This window comes from Seriola aureovittata, chromosome 20 (genome assembly GCF_021018895.1).
Source record: "Seriola aureovittata isolate HTS-2021-v1 ecotype China chromosome 20, ASM2101889v1, whole genome shotgun sequence".
NCBI classification, from domain to species: Eukaryota; Metazoa; Chordata; class Actinopteri; order Carangiformes; family Carangidae; genus Seriola; species Seriola aureovittata.
Window position 1 is genome coordinate 15,275,875 of NC_079383.1, and position 15,493 is coordinate 15,291,367.

At 42.4% G+C, this 15,493-nt stretch overlaps 1 protein-coding gene across 1 annotated transcript in view; it reads left to right on the forward strand.

The window, feature by feature from the left end:
- The window catches only part of LOC130161190 (sodium/hydrogen exchanger 9-like), a 59,036-nt gene that overhangs the window by 24,439 nt on the left and 19,104 nt on the right, over positions 1-15,493 (forward strand). The window contains exons 11-12 of the mRNA XM_056364258.1: positions 1,768-1,879; positions 2,876-3,029. Coding sequence (XP_056220233.1) covers positions 1,768-1,879; positions 2,876-3,029 — 266 coding nt within the window. The remainder of the gene's footprint in view (positions 1-1,767; positions 1,880-2,875; positions 3,030-15,493) is intronic.

Consider the following 15,493-nt stretch of genomic DNA (forward strand, 5'->3'; position numbering starts at 1 on the left):
CGTATGCCTGAGGAGAGACTGTAGTGGCCGCACTCCAAGGAGATGTTCTTTCACAGTCCAGTGCCCAGATGGCCAGCAATTATTATTACAATCCATCTTCCATCATGGGGTCAAAAGAGCCAGAGAACGAGTCGGCTGAGCAGATTCTCTCTCCAATGCTCTTATGTTCAGTGGGAAGGTCTGCCAGTGAGACATTTTTGACTTGAGCACTTAGCCTGTTCAGCTTTGTCCTTAATTGTGCCTCAATAACAAAAACTTAGAGCGGGGGGAAAAAAAAAAAAGGTGAAGTACATCTACTGGAAGCTGACCCGGATGTACAAACAGGAATAAATGGAGGTCAAAGTCCTCTTGTATGTCACTAAAAGTGTCTATAAAAATGAAATAACCCCAGTAATTCGACCCTGTTAATCGCTCTTTGGTTACGCAGTAGATTTTAATCACTGTAGCTTGCAGCCTTTGCCAGTGACAATGGAGATGGGCTTTATTGGAAATGAGGCTGAGATGAAAGTGCTTAATTACCTCCATTCAAATAGCCCAGAGGCCTTTGATAAAGAGAAATGACTGCTTTTGGGAGCAGGATATTGCTTTTGAAAATCCATAGGGTGCATGAGATCTAATATTGACTGCAGGGTTTGAGGGAGCTCTGTTTTAGTAATAGCCCTGTCAGACTAAGGTCCCCTGCCTAAGATATTGGTCCCTTTTATTATTCCAGGCATCATATTTAGAATTATTGTATAATAGCTCAAATCCCTTCTCCCCATGAAGCTAAAGCAGGGGTACCTGTCTGAATAGATTATTTCTATGCACTAAAATTCAAAGAGTCTAAGAAATGTGTGTTGTTTTCTTTTTAAGAGTAAAAAGCTTGCCTGATCCGCTCCAGCCCAGCTTCATCTGGCCTATAGCCTTGAATTAGCTACCACTAACAAGAACCTACCCACGAGGCTGTTCTCGAGCTCGTATGCGGTTTGAAGAGTTTATATAGAGCCGCAGTAACTTCTTCTAAAAGTACGACAAAAGGTGTTAAGTGTATCCAGAAGGGCAGCTATGTCCCTGATAATTGTACAGATATCCTCTCCCTAACTGCTGCCCAGGACACTTAGCATTCAGTCCCATCCTATGTGAAACATCAAAGTGTGTGTGGAGGGCAGAGACAGCTGGCACAGACTGATTGGCTCTGTGCCTCGGCATGGTGCCACACTGTGTTTGCATCCTAAACAGAAAATATTCAGAGATTTTTTTTTTTTTTTTTTTAAGTATCTCTGTGTGCGTGCATGTGCATATATGAAAGTGTATAGTAATATTCATGGCTGTGCTTTTATTGCCTGATCTCATGAAGAATTTGTACTCTTGTATTTACCATGGGATTGACTTTCATGTATTTTGTATGGGAAGGATCGAGCTATTTGAAGTCAGCCAAGGGGATTTTTTTTTATTTATTTATTTTATTTTTATTTTTATTTTTAATAAATAAAGCAAAACCTTACACTATTAAAACGTATCAGTAATTTACCTTAACCTGGACCATTATAATTTACTCCAGACTTAATCCCAAACAGTTAAACTAGAACTCAAAAACTAACTGGTGCGTTTCTGACAAAAATCTGTCCCCAGGGCTGTTGGTTTTTCTTGTATACTACTTTGCGGTTTTCATATAAAATAAAAAAAAATCAAATTTCCATGAGGACATGCTGACTGATAAGTGTACTTGAACCCATGAGTGTCTCTCAGTCATAAGTATTCTCCTTAATCTGTATTCAATGCATATAGCTCTCCATCTTTATTTCAAGAGCATGCAACATCTACCCTTTGTCTTTCCTGCTAAACCTGGGCCGCACAAACAAGATACCCGCAACCTTCCAGCACTTCATGATGTTTGCAGGTACTGTTTACCAACGATCACGACACCTTTTAACATTATTCATTATGATTTTGTTATTCACCTGTAGCGCCATTTTGTATGTCTGGCCACATCTCTGGCTGTGATTGTGATAAATGTTGGAGTGGTGATGTTATTTCCGCAAGACCCTCAAAAATGAAAACTTTTACCCTGATTTATCCTGTGAAAGCTCTTTAATTATTCCATTCTCCTCACTGCCTGCAGCTAATGGCATTAGTGAGGATGCTGAGAGAATATGTCCCCTGTGGACGTGTGTGTGTGTGCGCGCATAAAGTCAGTAAAACAGACACAAAGACCAGCGTTGTCCCCAGGCTTTATAATAATTCACTACCCTCATTACAGAAGGTACTAATCTATATCGTCCTAATGTTTAATTTCTTTTTTAACAATTCACTCTCAGCCTTTTCTATTTCTGTAGCTGTGTCTTGGGAGGAAGAGTACATCAAACTTTGGCCTGGGAGACTAAAGGTTGAAGCTGTGGACGGTTTGATGATGCAGGAGAAAGGAATGCTTGATATGGAGTGATGTGGGGTTGTGCAGCAGCAGCATGTTTTGCTGCTTGCCTGACCCACTTTACCTCTTACATAAGGTTTCTTTGTAAAAAGCCCTTGTCTTGCTATTTTTCAAAACTCCCCTACCACCGCCATCACCACCACAACCACCACCACCACCGCCACCACCAACTCCCCCATCTGTTTCTCATGGCAGCAAAGGATTTGCTCCGGGAATTGTTTTGGCTTTAAGCGTTATGTCACCACTGTACAGCAATCTACAAGTTTGTTCTAGGACTGCTTGCTGCTCAGTAACTGCTCAATGACAGTGGTAGTCAGGGTGTAATCTGTTACCCACGGACAGAGTTATTAACTGGATTGCTCTCCACTGCTTCTTTCAAATAATTGATTGGTAGACGATTGTCCTGTGGTTTGATGGATAGCGGTAATCCCACTGTTTGCTCAGAAATGTCTTCTCTGCCCTCAGGTTTGAGGGGAGCCGTGGCGCTGAGCCTGGCTGTAAGAGACACATCCACAGAAGTGGGGCGCACCATCCTCACCACCTCTCTGCTGCTGGTCTGCTTCACCATCTGGGTGCTGGGTACGGCTGCTGATCCCATGCTGCGCTGTCTGGACATCAGGTTTGTGCTAACACCTCGCTGAGAAACACAGTCAGAGTGCTGCAAGTCAGACCTATCGTCCCGTCTCTCCATCTGTCAATCTCCGTCTCCCGTCATCTGTGGTTTTCTCTGTCTGTCATAACCACACAGACAGACACGGCTTAATTAGACCCTGACATTAAGCATTCAGCTCACTTTATATGCAACAGCTATTTGTAAAGCTTTCCTTTTGCATGTTTGAATTCTGCCTCTCCCTCCTCCCCTCGCTGCTCAGCTCTACATAGGCACTTAGCTGTGTGTGTGTGTGTGTGTGTGTGTGTGTGTGTGTGTGTGTGTGTGTGTGTGTGTGTGTGTGTGTCTGCTCCAGCTCTGCCCTCCATTAGTGACTTGCACAGCTGGTACACAGGGCAAAGCAGGTCTACAATAAATGTAGCTTGCCACAGTGTACACATAAACGTGTGTATAGAAAAAGAAAAAAAGAACTGTAGCTTTATAACGAGAACAAATAGTAAGTGCTATTTCTTCCTTTTAACGCTGTGTACTATCTGTGATTCGAGGCCAGTGGGCGATAATGATTACGGAGTGCAGAAGAGGCGTGAAGGATGCGAGGCAGTAATTAGATACTAATATTATTATAAGCGTAATCTATGGCCCAGATCACAGTGGTATAATTGACTCCCACAGTCTTTCGAGGCAGTGCTTTTGAATCTCCAGTGGCTGTCAGTGGTGTGTGTGTGTGTCTCTGTGTCTGTCAGTGAAGTGTAATGTAACTGTAAGGAAAACATCCCGACGGTGTAGAAATCAACTAAAAGGGACTGCCTCCTATTCCTAATGTTTAAAGTAACATAATAAAAAAGTAAATAATAGCATTCATGGAAAACAAAATAAAATCAAGTTCAATAAAAATGAAAATAACTCAAGAAAAGGAAATTATGGATCCCTATAAACTGCAGTGAAAGCGGAAACATAAAAAATATATAGGATTTATCCAAAAAGTGCCTACGCTGGACTATTCTTTGAAAATTAAAACGCCCTCTCCCAAAGCAACAAAACACAGACAATGAAGCAATTTGTGATGTGAAACGAAACCTGGCGCTTCTCTATTGTTAATGAATTGCAGATTCGCTTTGGTAATTCAATCTGCCAGGTTGTTTGTTTGAGCTTTTACAGCCAAATAAGCTTCATTTCATTGTGATGCTAACGTTTATGAACCAAACACAGATCCAGTATCTCTCTGCAAAAAAAAAAAAAAATCCCCCCGGGGCACTGGATCTGTGTCCACAAACTCGTTCTGTGTCAGTTGAGCAGCTTAAGGAGTTTTTGTTGTGTTGTTTCTAGATCCTATCTTCACCAAGTCTGAACTGTGTTAGAGGTCAGAGTCTGAGATTATACGCAGCAACTTCCAAATGCGGGTGAAATCTGTTTTTTGGAAGATAAGTCTCTAAAGGTCACGCAATATCAGTTGACAGTAAAACAATTTAAAACAATAATGTAGGAATATGTTTGGGAGACCTAGTGGCTGCATTTATACACTCAGTGACTCAGTCACTCCTCTTTAAATCGCATGACAACTTGTTTACAAGTCTTTCTCACTAATAATAAATATGTGCAACTAATCAAGTTAAAGATTCACCTCAAACTTGTTTTAAGATAATTAGTGTCTGATATGATTTCGCCACAGAAAATCTTCCACAATGATCACCTACAATGTCTGACTATGCAAACAATTTTCTTCTCCAAAGTTTAACCACAGAGAAACTTTCCCCCCCTTCAAGAAATAAATGTGTATCAAAGTCTGCGCTTACATCATTCTCTGCAGGGAAAGTTAAACATCCAAGTAACATTTGTGAAATCCAGATTGGTAGATAGAAAATTGGGACATCAGCTTTTCTCCAGCAGAGATCAGCCCACTTGAAATCGATGAGAAAAGCACAAGGCAAAACACAAATCCAGACATTTCTCAAGTGAAAGAGCAGTTTCCTAACATTAGCAGAAAATAATGTGTCCATGTAGGAAGCCATTGCTTATAGTACTAGGTCACTGAAAAAGCGGTTTCCAGGGCCTTTAACACAGTGCAGGTATTTTTACGTAAATATATGTATTTGTTTACGAGCCCTCAGCATGCAGCGTAAGCCGAAAATCTTCTCACTGTGTGGCTTCACTTTTACATATGATTGTTGAGTTATATTTGTGTTACACCTCCCACCCATCCTGCCTCCTTGTGTGTCTGTGTATATACATGTGCACTTGTGGATATGTGTCCTGAATAATGCACCTGTCTATTTCTATCCCCAAGACACTGCTGTCTTTGTAAGTAGTCATTCCATCTCTGGAGCACACCGCACGCAGAACAGTGCGTCGAGCCTTCAGGGCTGTCATGTTTCAGAGAATAGCTCTGTTTTCCTCGCTTGCCATCCCAAACTCCCACCTCTACTTCCCTTCTCATCTCCCTTCCCTCATCCGATTGTATGAAGTGAAGGGACAACTTTGAAAAGACTTCATTTTGGTGAATAATACATTACATCTCTTCACCTGGAGCAAATTTAACTTCTATTCCATCTCAGAAATGGTTTTGTGGAGGAGTCTTTTGAAAGTTGTACTCTGTGTGAAATTACTCCAGTAGTTTTTATTTTATTTTATTTTTTATTTTACTATAGCTACCTTAAAAGACCCACCACTGCAGGCATCAAATAACAGAAAAGGAGCAAGTAAAAATGTCTCTTGTTTCCACTTTGTGAAATTTGTTCAAGGAAGCTGGTACCACAGGTAATTTGACGCTGGGTCCATGTGTGTAGGCACAGTGAATCAAGCCAGTCTGCACTTCTCCACTCTGTAGATAGAAAATGGTAATGATTATCTCTTCTTCAGTCTGATGCGTCTATTTTGCCAGTGATTTCCAATGCGCTAACTGAAGAGGGATGTTGTTGCTCCCATTCATCAAGTGTTTACAGATTCAAGTAGGCGAGACGGTCTTGTCTTGCAGCCAGACATACAAAGTGTCTGAATTATTGAAATTCTCCATTTATCAGTGTGGCACATGTGGTTATGCTTGTATCACCATCACCCCCTGCCCAGTGCAACCCAGTAATCTAGAAGAGTTAAAGAAAAGAAAGTTTCGGACACGTGAGTTCAAGAGCAGAAGAAAACAGAGCTTAGAGAGACAATCTCGTACAAATGCACGCTCGGAAATGCACACCGTAACGGGTGAGCTGAGAGCGGCGAGCTGTCTGTCAGGATGTAATGCGAAATTGATGTGCTGCGTGTTGACAAAGACGGTTGAGGCGCAAACTAGACGAGAATCATATTGTGGAAAAAAAGCTACCTTTAGTTTCAGAACACTGGACAAAATTTGCTTTTTAAGCCCAGCCAGTCTGCCTCTCCTCCTCTCACCAGTTCCTCTCTTTTCCTCCATTTCAGTCTCAATTTCAAGGTACATTATTGCCCACACATCATGCCCCCGCAAAATAAAGTGATTATTTACATTAAACTGCATACAGTAATGAAAATACTATTTTCCTGTATTGTGCAATTGATAGTAATTATTAATATATTTGAACACAACTTACCATGAAACTGTCTAATGGTCATTTTTCTTTTCTCTGTTTCTTGTTTTCTCCTCTGCATTGTCATGCTTGTTGCTTACGGCCGAGCCAAACCTCCAGAGATGTTTGCTTTCCAATACACGCATGCGCGCGCGCACACACACACACTCTCACACACACAAACACACACACACACACACACACACACACACACACACACACACACACACACACACACACACACACGTCAGTTAATGGTAGTGTTACTCTGCAGGAGGCAAAAACAAGTTTGGGAGTAGATTATACCCATCCAAGAGAAAAAAAGAAAGATCACCAAACTAACAATTTAAAAACAAACAAAAAGGGGTCCATCACCATTCAAGTGCAAACGCAAGCTCAACTGAACTTTATAGAAATGTTGGGTTTCAAAGATGAAAGCTCAGCCTTGGTGCAGTGATACATACATACATACATTGTTGGTAAGACCAATAGTTTATCAGCAGGGGAGATTTGAATGGATTTCAGCCATAGCCAACTCTTTTTGTTCTGTATAACATGTATATGTTGAAGATGAAGTGCAAGTCTGATGATCTTTTTTTGAATTGATTCCAGGGGGTTTGTTGCTTTTTCCATTTTTATGGTTGAAGCTTTTGCCAAGCAAACCTATTCTGGAAAAAGCTGTTTTGTCGCGCTGTCACATCACTACACTAACACTGTGGAAGAGACTTGTTGAATAATCTAGGTTGGCTTCTCTAGCAGGAAAGTCCACATACATAAAAGATATTGATGTGATTTTGACAAGGTCTGTGTGTATGTCTGTCTAAGGCCGCTCAACTCCACCCGTCTTGTTTTAGTGCCATGAAAAAACACAACAGGGCCAGAGGGGCAAAAAAGTTGCTTTTTGCTTGATAAAACTGCCAACGTTTGCGCCTCCGGCAGCTTAGTTTGTTTCTGACCACAAAGCCACTATTTTTGCATTGTCAATAATGACATGCTATGTTGATATGATCCCTCCAATCTCTTCCTCTTTAGTGGTTACAGAACTGTAGTATTCATTCAAAGTGTAATATACAGCAGCTGAGGCATTAGTGTAGCTCTTATCTAACAAACCATTAATCAGTCATATGCCTGAAATGTAAATTTGCTAATACATATTCCAAAGTGTCACACATTTCAGACCATGGCTTTTATCAGACTAAACCATTCTGCTTGTTAAATAATTATACCATGTCAGAGTGTTTAAAATCCATTCTTTTGTGTTCTGTTTGTTTTTTGTCTTTTCTTTTGCCTATAGCTCTATGTTCAAGCGGTATCGCAAGCACTCAGACGCACACACAATGTCACACTGCCGCTCCTCAGTTTCGGTCTGTCTCCTTGCTTTGATGAGGGCTGGAGGTGGCAGGGCACCTCTGGGGAGATCGGAGCAGTCTGGGGCCCCTAGGCTTTGAACGTTGGCCAGTCATGTCCTCTTTCATGCCCTTTCAGTATGAATATCATTATTTTCTCTAAGCCCCAGCGCAGACTATTATTTCTATTTTGCCTTTAGCATTTGTACTTATCTATTATTAGTGGTAGATGTACAGTAGCGATAATAATGTTTATGGACGTCTGGCTTCTGCTCTGTGTTTAGTGCAGTCATTTGCTTACAACATTCTTGCTTTCCATACTCACTTAATGTCATGAAAAGGGTAGATAGTGTTTTCTGTGCAGATCTTTAGCTATACTAGTGGCATGGCTCGATGGATGGCAAGGTTTCTCAATCCAGTCAAAAAAAGAAAATTAGAAAGAAATTTGCATTGGACAGATCACAATGAAATTTTTTTACGGACATTTATGGTCCCCAGAGGATGAATTTTACAAACTTCCATGATCCCCTGGCCTTCCCTCTAGTGTCACCAGCAGCCTGACATGTTTTTGTTTCACAGTGAAATATCTTACAACTATTGGATGGACTGCAGTGAAATATGCCTCCAGAGATATATACGGTAATATGACACTGAGGATGACTTTTCATCAGGCAAATTCTATTTGCCCGATTATTTTGCTCATGACATTGCCATCAACCTAAGCTGTACTTTGTGCTCAGTGCTAATTAGCAAATGTTCGGCTAAACTAAGATGTTGTATATGCTAAACGTGACATGCTCAACATCCGTATGTTAGCGCCGTCATTGTGAGCATGTTAGCACGATGATATGAGAATGGAGCTCAAAGCACGGGCTGTGCTGAGACATAGCTTCACAGAGCTGCTAGCATGGCTGCAGACTTCCTATTTCCTATTCTAAAGTTTTGTGAAATGATGTCATTTGAAAATATGTCATGGTGGTAACTGATGAGGCCTTGCTCTCTGCTGCAGTATGTTTCCGTACATATAAATGAGCAGTATTCACAACTTGGAGACTAAGACATAACAGCTGGAGCCTGGCTAATGACTGGCCTGTTTGTTTTGAGTGGACAGATGGATGGGTGGAAAACCATGTCTCTGATGTCACTCACTCTCCTTCATGCCCCACTGACCTCTTATCACACTCTCTCTCTCTCTCTTTCTCTCTCTCGCTCTCTCTCTTTCTCTGTGTGTCATTGACATTCATGTGAAGGCAGTATAATACTAGAATAAGACATGAAAAAGGGAAACAGGACACACACACACACACACACACACACACACACACAAACAAACACACCTCTTAATATATAGGCATAACAGATTGAAGGAGAGAGGAAAGTCACCCACATATCCTCATGTACACAGGCAAATACACACTGCCCATAATAAAAAGATGTCAACCTGACTGGATGGAAGATACTTCAAAGGATTTCAAAGATGAATGGCTGCTGCATAGGTTTGCCCTCTCTGATAGGGAAAGGAGACAATGAGACAGAGGGGGAGAGCAAGAGAAGCTTAAATCCTGAAGTCTCCTTCCTTGGTATATTCTTTATTCTGTCCAGTCAAAGTGATTGCTTTGCAACAAAGACAAATGAGAAAATATAAGAGAAGTGTGAATTAGAAAACCAATCTACAACAGAGGATGACTTTGGAACAAATGACAGGGAACAAATTCTTTTCTTTCTTGCTTTAAAAAAAATTAACATAATGTAATGTAATGGGTTTTCCAAAGCAATCTTTGTTGTACAATAGCTTTTTGAATGTGGAAACTTGTGAAATGATCCATCTTTTCTTTGTCCTTTTAAGGAGTGGATCGGGGGGGGGGGGTCAAGTGACTGTCTCTCTGTTGGTGTGATTTGTCAAGCAAAAAGCCTATGTCTGATTTGTACACTGGACTTTTTATGTCTACAGAACACATTCATTATTAATGTAGCCTGATGATCTGGTGATGGATTGGAGCTATAATACTGTTCCAGGAATACTTTGTAGCTGTTATTTATCAAAACAACCTGCAGTTCTTTTTGTCTCTCTCTCCGCTTTTTCTTTTGTTCTTCCCCTGTTCCTCCTTGGGTGAATTTCCATCCCTCGCTGTACTGAAAGTTAAGTCTCATTTCTCATTAAACTGAGCTCAGCTCTAGTTAGCGACAGGGTTTAGATGCGCCGCACTAAATCACAGTGGAGCCCTGCGAGTGCAGCCAGCCGCACTGACCATTGATTATGTCTCGTGAGTGTCGAAGAAGTGAGGTTCATTTTAACATTTCAGACCGCTCTTTTTCAGACAGGGAAAAGGCTCTGCCATCAAAATTCTGCCTGTTCTCATCCAGCGCCGGCTCCCAGCTCCAAATTGACATGACCCAAGCCGTCATTTTCCATTTCTGTCTCCAATAGGCAGCAAAGCATTGTCACCACTCGAGTCTAGCTTACTCTGTTTTGCAAAGGCTGAAGTCTCCTATGTACTTCACACTCATTCTATATTCATGAAGGGGAAAAGAGTCGGTAAGGGCAACTTGTTGGGTTGTGAGGTGTTGCTGACACTTTAGTGCTATATTCGGTGCGTGACTATAGACACCGGATATAGCAATCACAGGATGAGTAGGGACGTAATTAAGGATGTTGCTGTTGGGAACATAATGAGAGAGATGGAGGCTGGAAGAGGCCAGCGAATTATGATTCTGATGCTGATCAGACATGAAACGTTATCTCTTCACATTAGCCCGCCAGGGTTGTTCTCTGTGGCACCAGATACAGGCAGTCCTCTCTCAGCTCAACTATCAACACACCCCTATGTGTGTTGATAGTTGAGCTGCACGTATGTGCGCGCGCTCAGACAATAAACAGGTGAGAGCTTGAGCGTGCGCATGTGCTACTGTTAACAACCCGTTCTCCCCTATGACACACAGTTCAATGGGTTCCCTCTCACTGTGGATTGATAGTCGTGGTGGTGTGCAGAGAGACTGAACAGATTGCCGTGGTAACCGCATCTGTCAGATCAGCCAATACGGCGAGTTTATCAAGTGGAGATTGACTCTGGATGGGGGTCTTGTACATTGGAGTCCTGCGCTCCAGCCTCCACTAAAAAGGCCCAGAGGCACGGCTTAATGGATGTGACGTCAGTATGGAGAGGGAGGAGGAGGGCCATTAAAAAGAGCATCAGGGCAATAAAAGAGCACACTTGTGAGTGTGTGTGTGTGTGTGCGTGTGTGTGTATACTTGTGTGGGTGCATGAAAGCAGATGCTTTCTCTTTAGATGCTCTAAATGTGGAGCCACGGCATTATGCGCAAATACTATACGCAAATGGAATACACACAGATACAAAGCAGTTTGTTGAGTATTTTAGAGTTCATTGGTTAAAGACAAAGAAAGAATGGAGACGGTTGTGAGAGAAAAATATAGTGAGGACATCAGTATGTGCCCTGTGTATCTCTAGCAGGTGTCTGTGGGCTGAAAGAGGATCCACACATGAGTATGAATTATAAAACAGACACAGGGTACCTCTACCGTGCGCTCTCTCAAACATGCAGAAATTCAAACGCACACTAACGCGCACACACATTTTTCCACTCTGCTGGTGGATGAACAATGCGTTAAAAATGTGGCCTGCATGGAGTCCAAGGGAGCGGGAAAGTGGTAATGAGGGTTGATGGATGGTACTGATGGGACTAAATTTGCAACACTGCAAATAGCTGAGGAGGTAGAGATTGTGTGTGTGTGTGTGTGTGTGTGTGTGTGTGTGTGTGTGTTTCTTTTTACTAGGAGGCTTTGTCATGTGTTTGTGTGGTAGAGTTGTGATGGCTACTCTTTGGAAGCACACAGCGCTAATGAATCCAGCTTACCCAGCATCCCCAGCTGCCTAGCGACCTCGCCTCTCAATCACTCTCAATGGGCACCTCTTATTTATAGCGCCATTATTTTTAGCCCTCTATAATTTCAGCCCTGTGCCTCTTGAAGAATTAACAGAAAGAACATTGAAGGGAAAGATGGAGACTCAAAATTGCAGGGAGAGACGGCCTGAAATGATGAAAAGAGTTCAAAATCAATTTAATCAAGTTTTCAGATTTCTTATTTCATTCAAAATGTAGGGTGTTTTGCAATTTGTAAGTTTTGCTATTTTTCCATAGCCAACTTTGGCATGAACAGCTGTTTACTTACTAGTCTAGAGGAAACGTTGTGTGTTCAGCGTCAAACTTCATTGCTTTCCTCACCAATGTTAACTCTTGTGACTTATCGTATCTTTTCTTCTACCAAAGTTAGCACGGCAACCAGTTAGCCACAGCCCGTCTTGTCACCCTCCGATAAGGACTCACTGCAGCCTCCAGTCTGCCCTGAAGAAACCACATTCAGTGGTAGAGAAATCTTTATGCCCTTTTTTAAATGAGATGGCTCTATTTTGTTCAGTCCTCCCAGTTATAAAAACATTTTATCCCCAAAGTTAATTTCTGGAACCTCAGAATGCAGCAAAAAAGGGTCTAGGGGATGAAATATGAAAAGTGAGACAGGTTTAGTTTCACTATCTAAAATACTGTGTGAATTGTGTTGTAAGGTTAGCCTACGAGTCTACTGCCACAATAGCAGCTCTGTGAAGTTGTACTTGGACACGGTGGTGCTTTGAGCTGAACGGTAATATACTCACAATGAAAATGCAAATTTTTACAAGGTAATGTAGACCATGTCCATGTAATGGACATAATGAAAAAACCTTGAATGTCAACAGCTTGAAAGGATGCAGTTGTCTCTTTACACACTGATCTATTGTTTCCTATGGGGACTTCCTCTACTCCCTGTCATTGTTAAGGCACATACAAACTGACTGTCATCCCTGTGAGCTTTTTGGCTGGACCGCAGCAGTAGGTCAACAATGTCAGTGACTGACTGACAGACTGATGAAGTTAAATCATTGGTCAGCTGAATGCCGTGTGACTGAGTGATAAGGTTATACTATTGGTTAGCTAGCTGAGTGTTTCCCTGTTGGTTGTTGGTCTTTCAAAATGATCTGTGTGCCGGTTTATGTGTATGGTGATTTTGTCAGATGACGTCACGATTATAAAATCAGGTTTTAGCAGTGTAGAGCAGAGCAGCTGGAAAATGGCTTAGAAGTGACTGCTAGTTAACAAGTACTCTTAATGTGCTGTGTTTTAGTGACTAATTGACACTTGTTCTGTTGTCAGACCACAGAAACATGTAAATGAGAGCAGCTTTATTGGGAATTCAGCTGGATTAAAATACTGTATGTGAGAACAGCTAGGAGGAGAGAAGCAAACGGAGAAAGGGCTGAAACCAGCAGACACTAGGCAGAAAACATGGTCCAGCTATGTGAAGGTTTTGACCTAGTCTTGTTGTGATTCGTCTGTCTCATGAATGATGATGCACTATGCCCTGAAATTTAGGTTCACCACAAGGTTGAAACCTGTCCGTTTTTCTTTGATCGTTGCCCTGAAATCCGAGCTCCCTCCTGAGATGGGTCTTGTTTGGTACATACTGCTTGTTTTTGAAGCAGGAGATCATTGGCCAGAGAGAGAACAACAGTGTTGGCCAAACATGGACGCCCAATACACAGATGAGAAAAGAGAGGCAGACTTAATGGCTCAGCAGAATGTGCACACGTAGAGAGGAGGGAGGTGGGAGGGGGGCGGGGTACAGAGAGAGAAATGGATGGAGACTAACTCACTATGAGACAATCAAGTGAAAAGAGAGAGAGAGAGTGGTGGAAGATGGTCATTTAGTTGGTCTCGAAAGCCTCCGAGCATCGGCACTGCACAAATCAAGTCCATGAAATCAAATCTTTATCGAAGGCAACTGTGTGAAACTGTTATGTAACTGGTGCATAGCTAAGGGTGAGACTTTGCCCGCAGAAATGTAGGTTTGTGTGTATGCGTGCTCTACAGCTGTGTAAGGCCGCCTGTCTGTTTTTCTAACCCTTCTGACTTGGACTGTAGACCCCCGCCTCCAGGCAGAACCAGGGGAAAAGAAGAATAGACTTGGCAGGCCTTGAGTTGGCCATCTGTTCCTGTGGAAGTGGTCAGTCTGAATTAGGCCCTTCTGTCTGTCTCTTACACACACACAGACACACAATCCCGACCTCTTTCTGCTGGCTTTCTTGTGTACTGTATTTCATCGAGCCTCTTACACGCACAGGCACAGTGCATCTGGCTGTCCAGTTTGCCGTTTCCCGTGGCCATGTGTCTGGACTTCTGTTCAGAGGGTCTGTGGTTTCAGGGAGAAAAAAGGGGGAGGTGGGGAGGGCTCATATCGATTCATACCCGCTAGCAACGTGCCAAGAAGCTGCTTTCATAATCCTCCCTCTTAAATAATTCACCACTCGCCCTCAGAATTTCATCAGCACCTACATATAGAGAACAGTCTCCCCCCTCAGCAGCAGCAGCAAGCATTGTGAAGAAGGTGTGCATACAAAAAGTGGAGGGGATGATGAGGCAGCAGATGAGTGAGCAGGGGGAGGATAATGGGGTGATGATACCGTTGTCCAAACCCGAAATCAACTATCACAGACCACTTATGCACCTGCAACACATGCATCTGTGCATCTCTGGACTTGACAGTGTAGCAGCTCCATGCCTCCTGGGGGATGAAACAGAGGTTTGACCTTTTTCAAGTCTCCTTCCAGCGCGGGTTTAATTTAGTAGCCTGGCTACTGTCGTCTGTTTTCCTTTTTAAAAAGAAAAGGAAATCCCTCTAGTCAGCTCTGCAAGAGGAAGCAATAAGCAATTAGCCCAGTGCCACATATAGCACAGAAAACAGGCTACTGTTGTTTTTCATGTTAATCCACACCCTATACCAACAACTTCTTCTTCTGAGATTCCCATGATATCTTTAGGTGGTGCCAGCAGACATCACCCTTGATCCTGCACAATAAAGAGTTGGCACTGTCCAAATATGACAATCAAACAGAGCATCAAGACATCCCTCAGAGCCAGACATGAAAAAGTTTCACCGGTGCTATCAGGAGGAGGCATTTGATCTCATATCCTTGAGGCAGTTTTGGCAAGAGTGAGAGAAAGGAAGAAAGGAGATATAAAGTCATGTAGCGGGCTTTGTTCTGTCCCAACACTGTGAGTGTTTTGGCACCTAAAATAGACTCGCAGGCAAGTGCCATCAGACAAGTCCACTTACTGAAAGCTTCATCAACAACGTTGTTTTTGAAATTGGTTGGATTTCTGTGACCACAGCCCCTTTTCATTACGATTTCCCAGTCCGCCGGCGTGCACCAGCGAGCAGCAATGCAACAGACTATTATGGTATTTTTAGTCGAACACTTTGCTAGTCATTAACAATCATTAAACAGCTTGAGGTTTCAGAGCAATTCAGCAAGGACCCAACTGTGCAAGTGAGACTTTGGTATAGATGTTCACATTTGTGTGGGGCTTAACACGTTAATACAATCATTGACAGTTCTCGCTGACGGCAAAGTCAAGACATCCAAGGACAGAAATACGACATGGATGTGCCTTAATTTCCCTAATGTAGTTCTTGTAGAATTAGTACCTAACGACAATGCATATAGAAAGCATTTGAATAACTATGGTCGTTTACATTGCATGGCT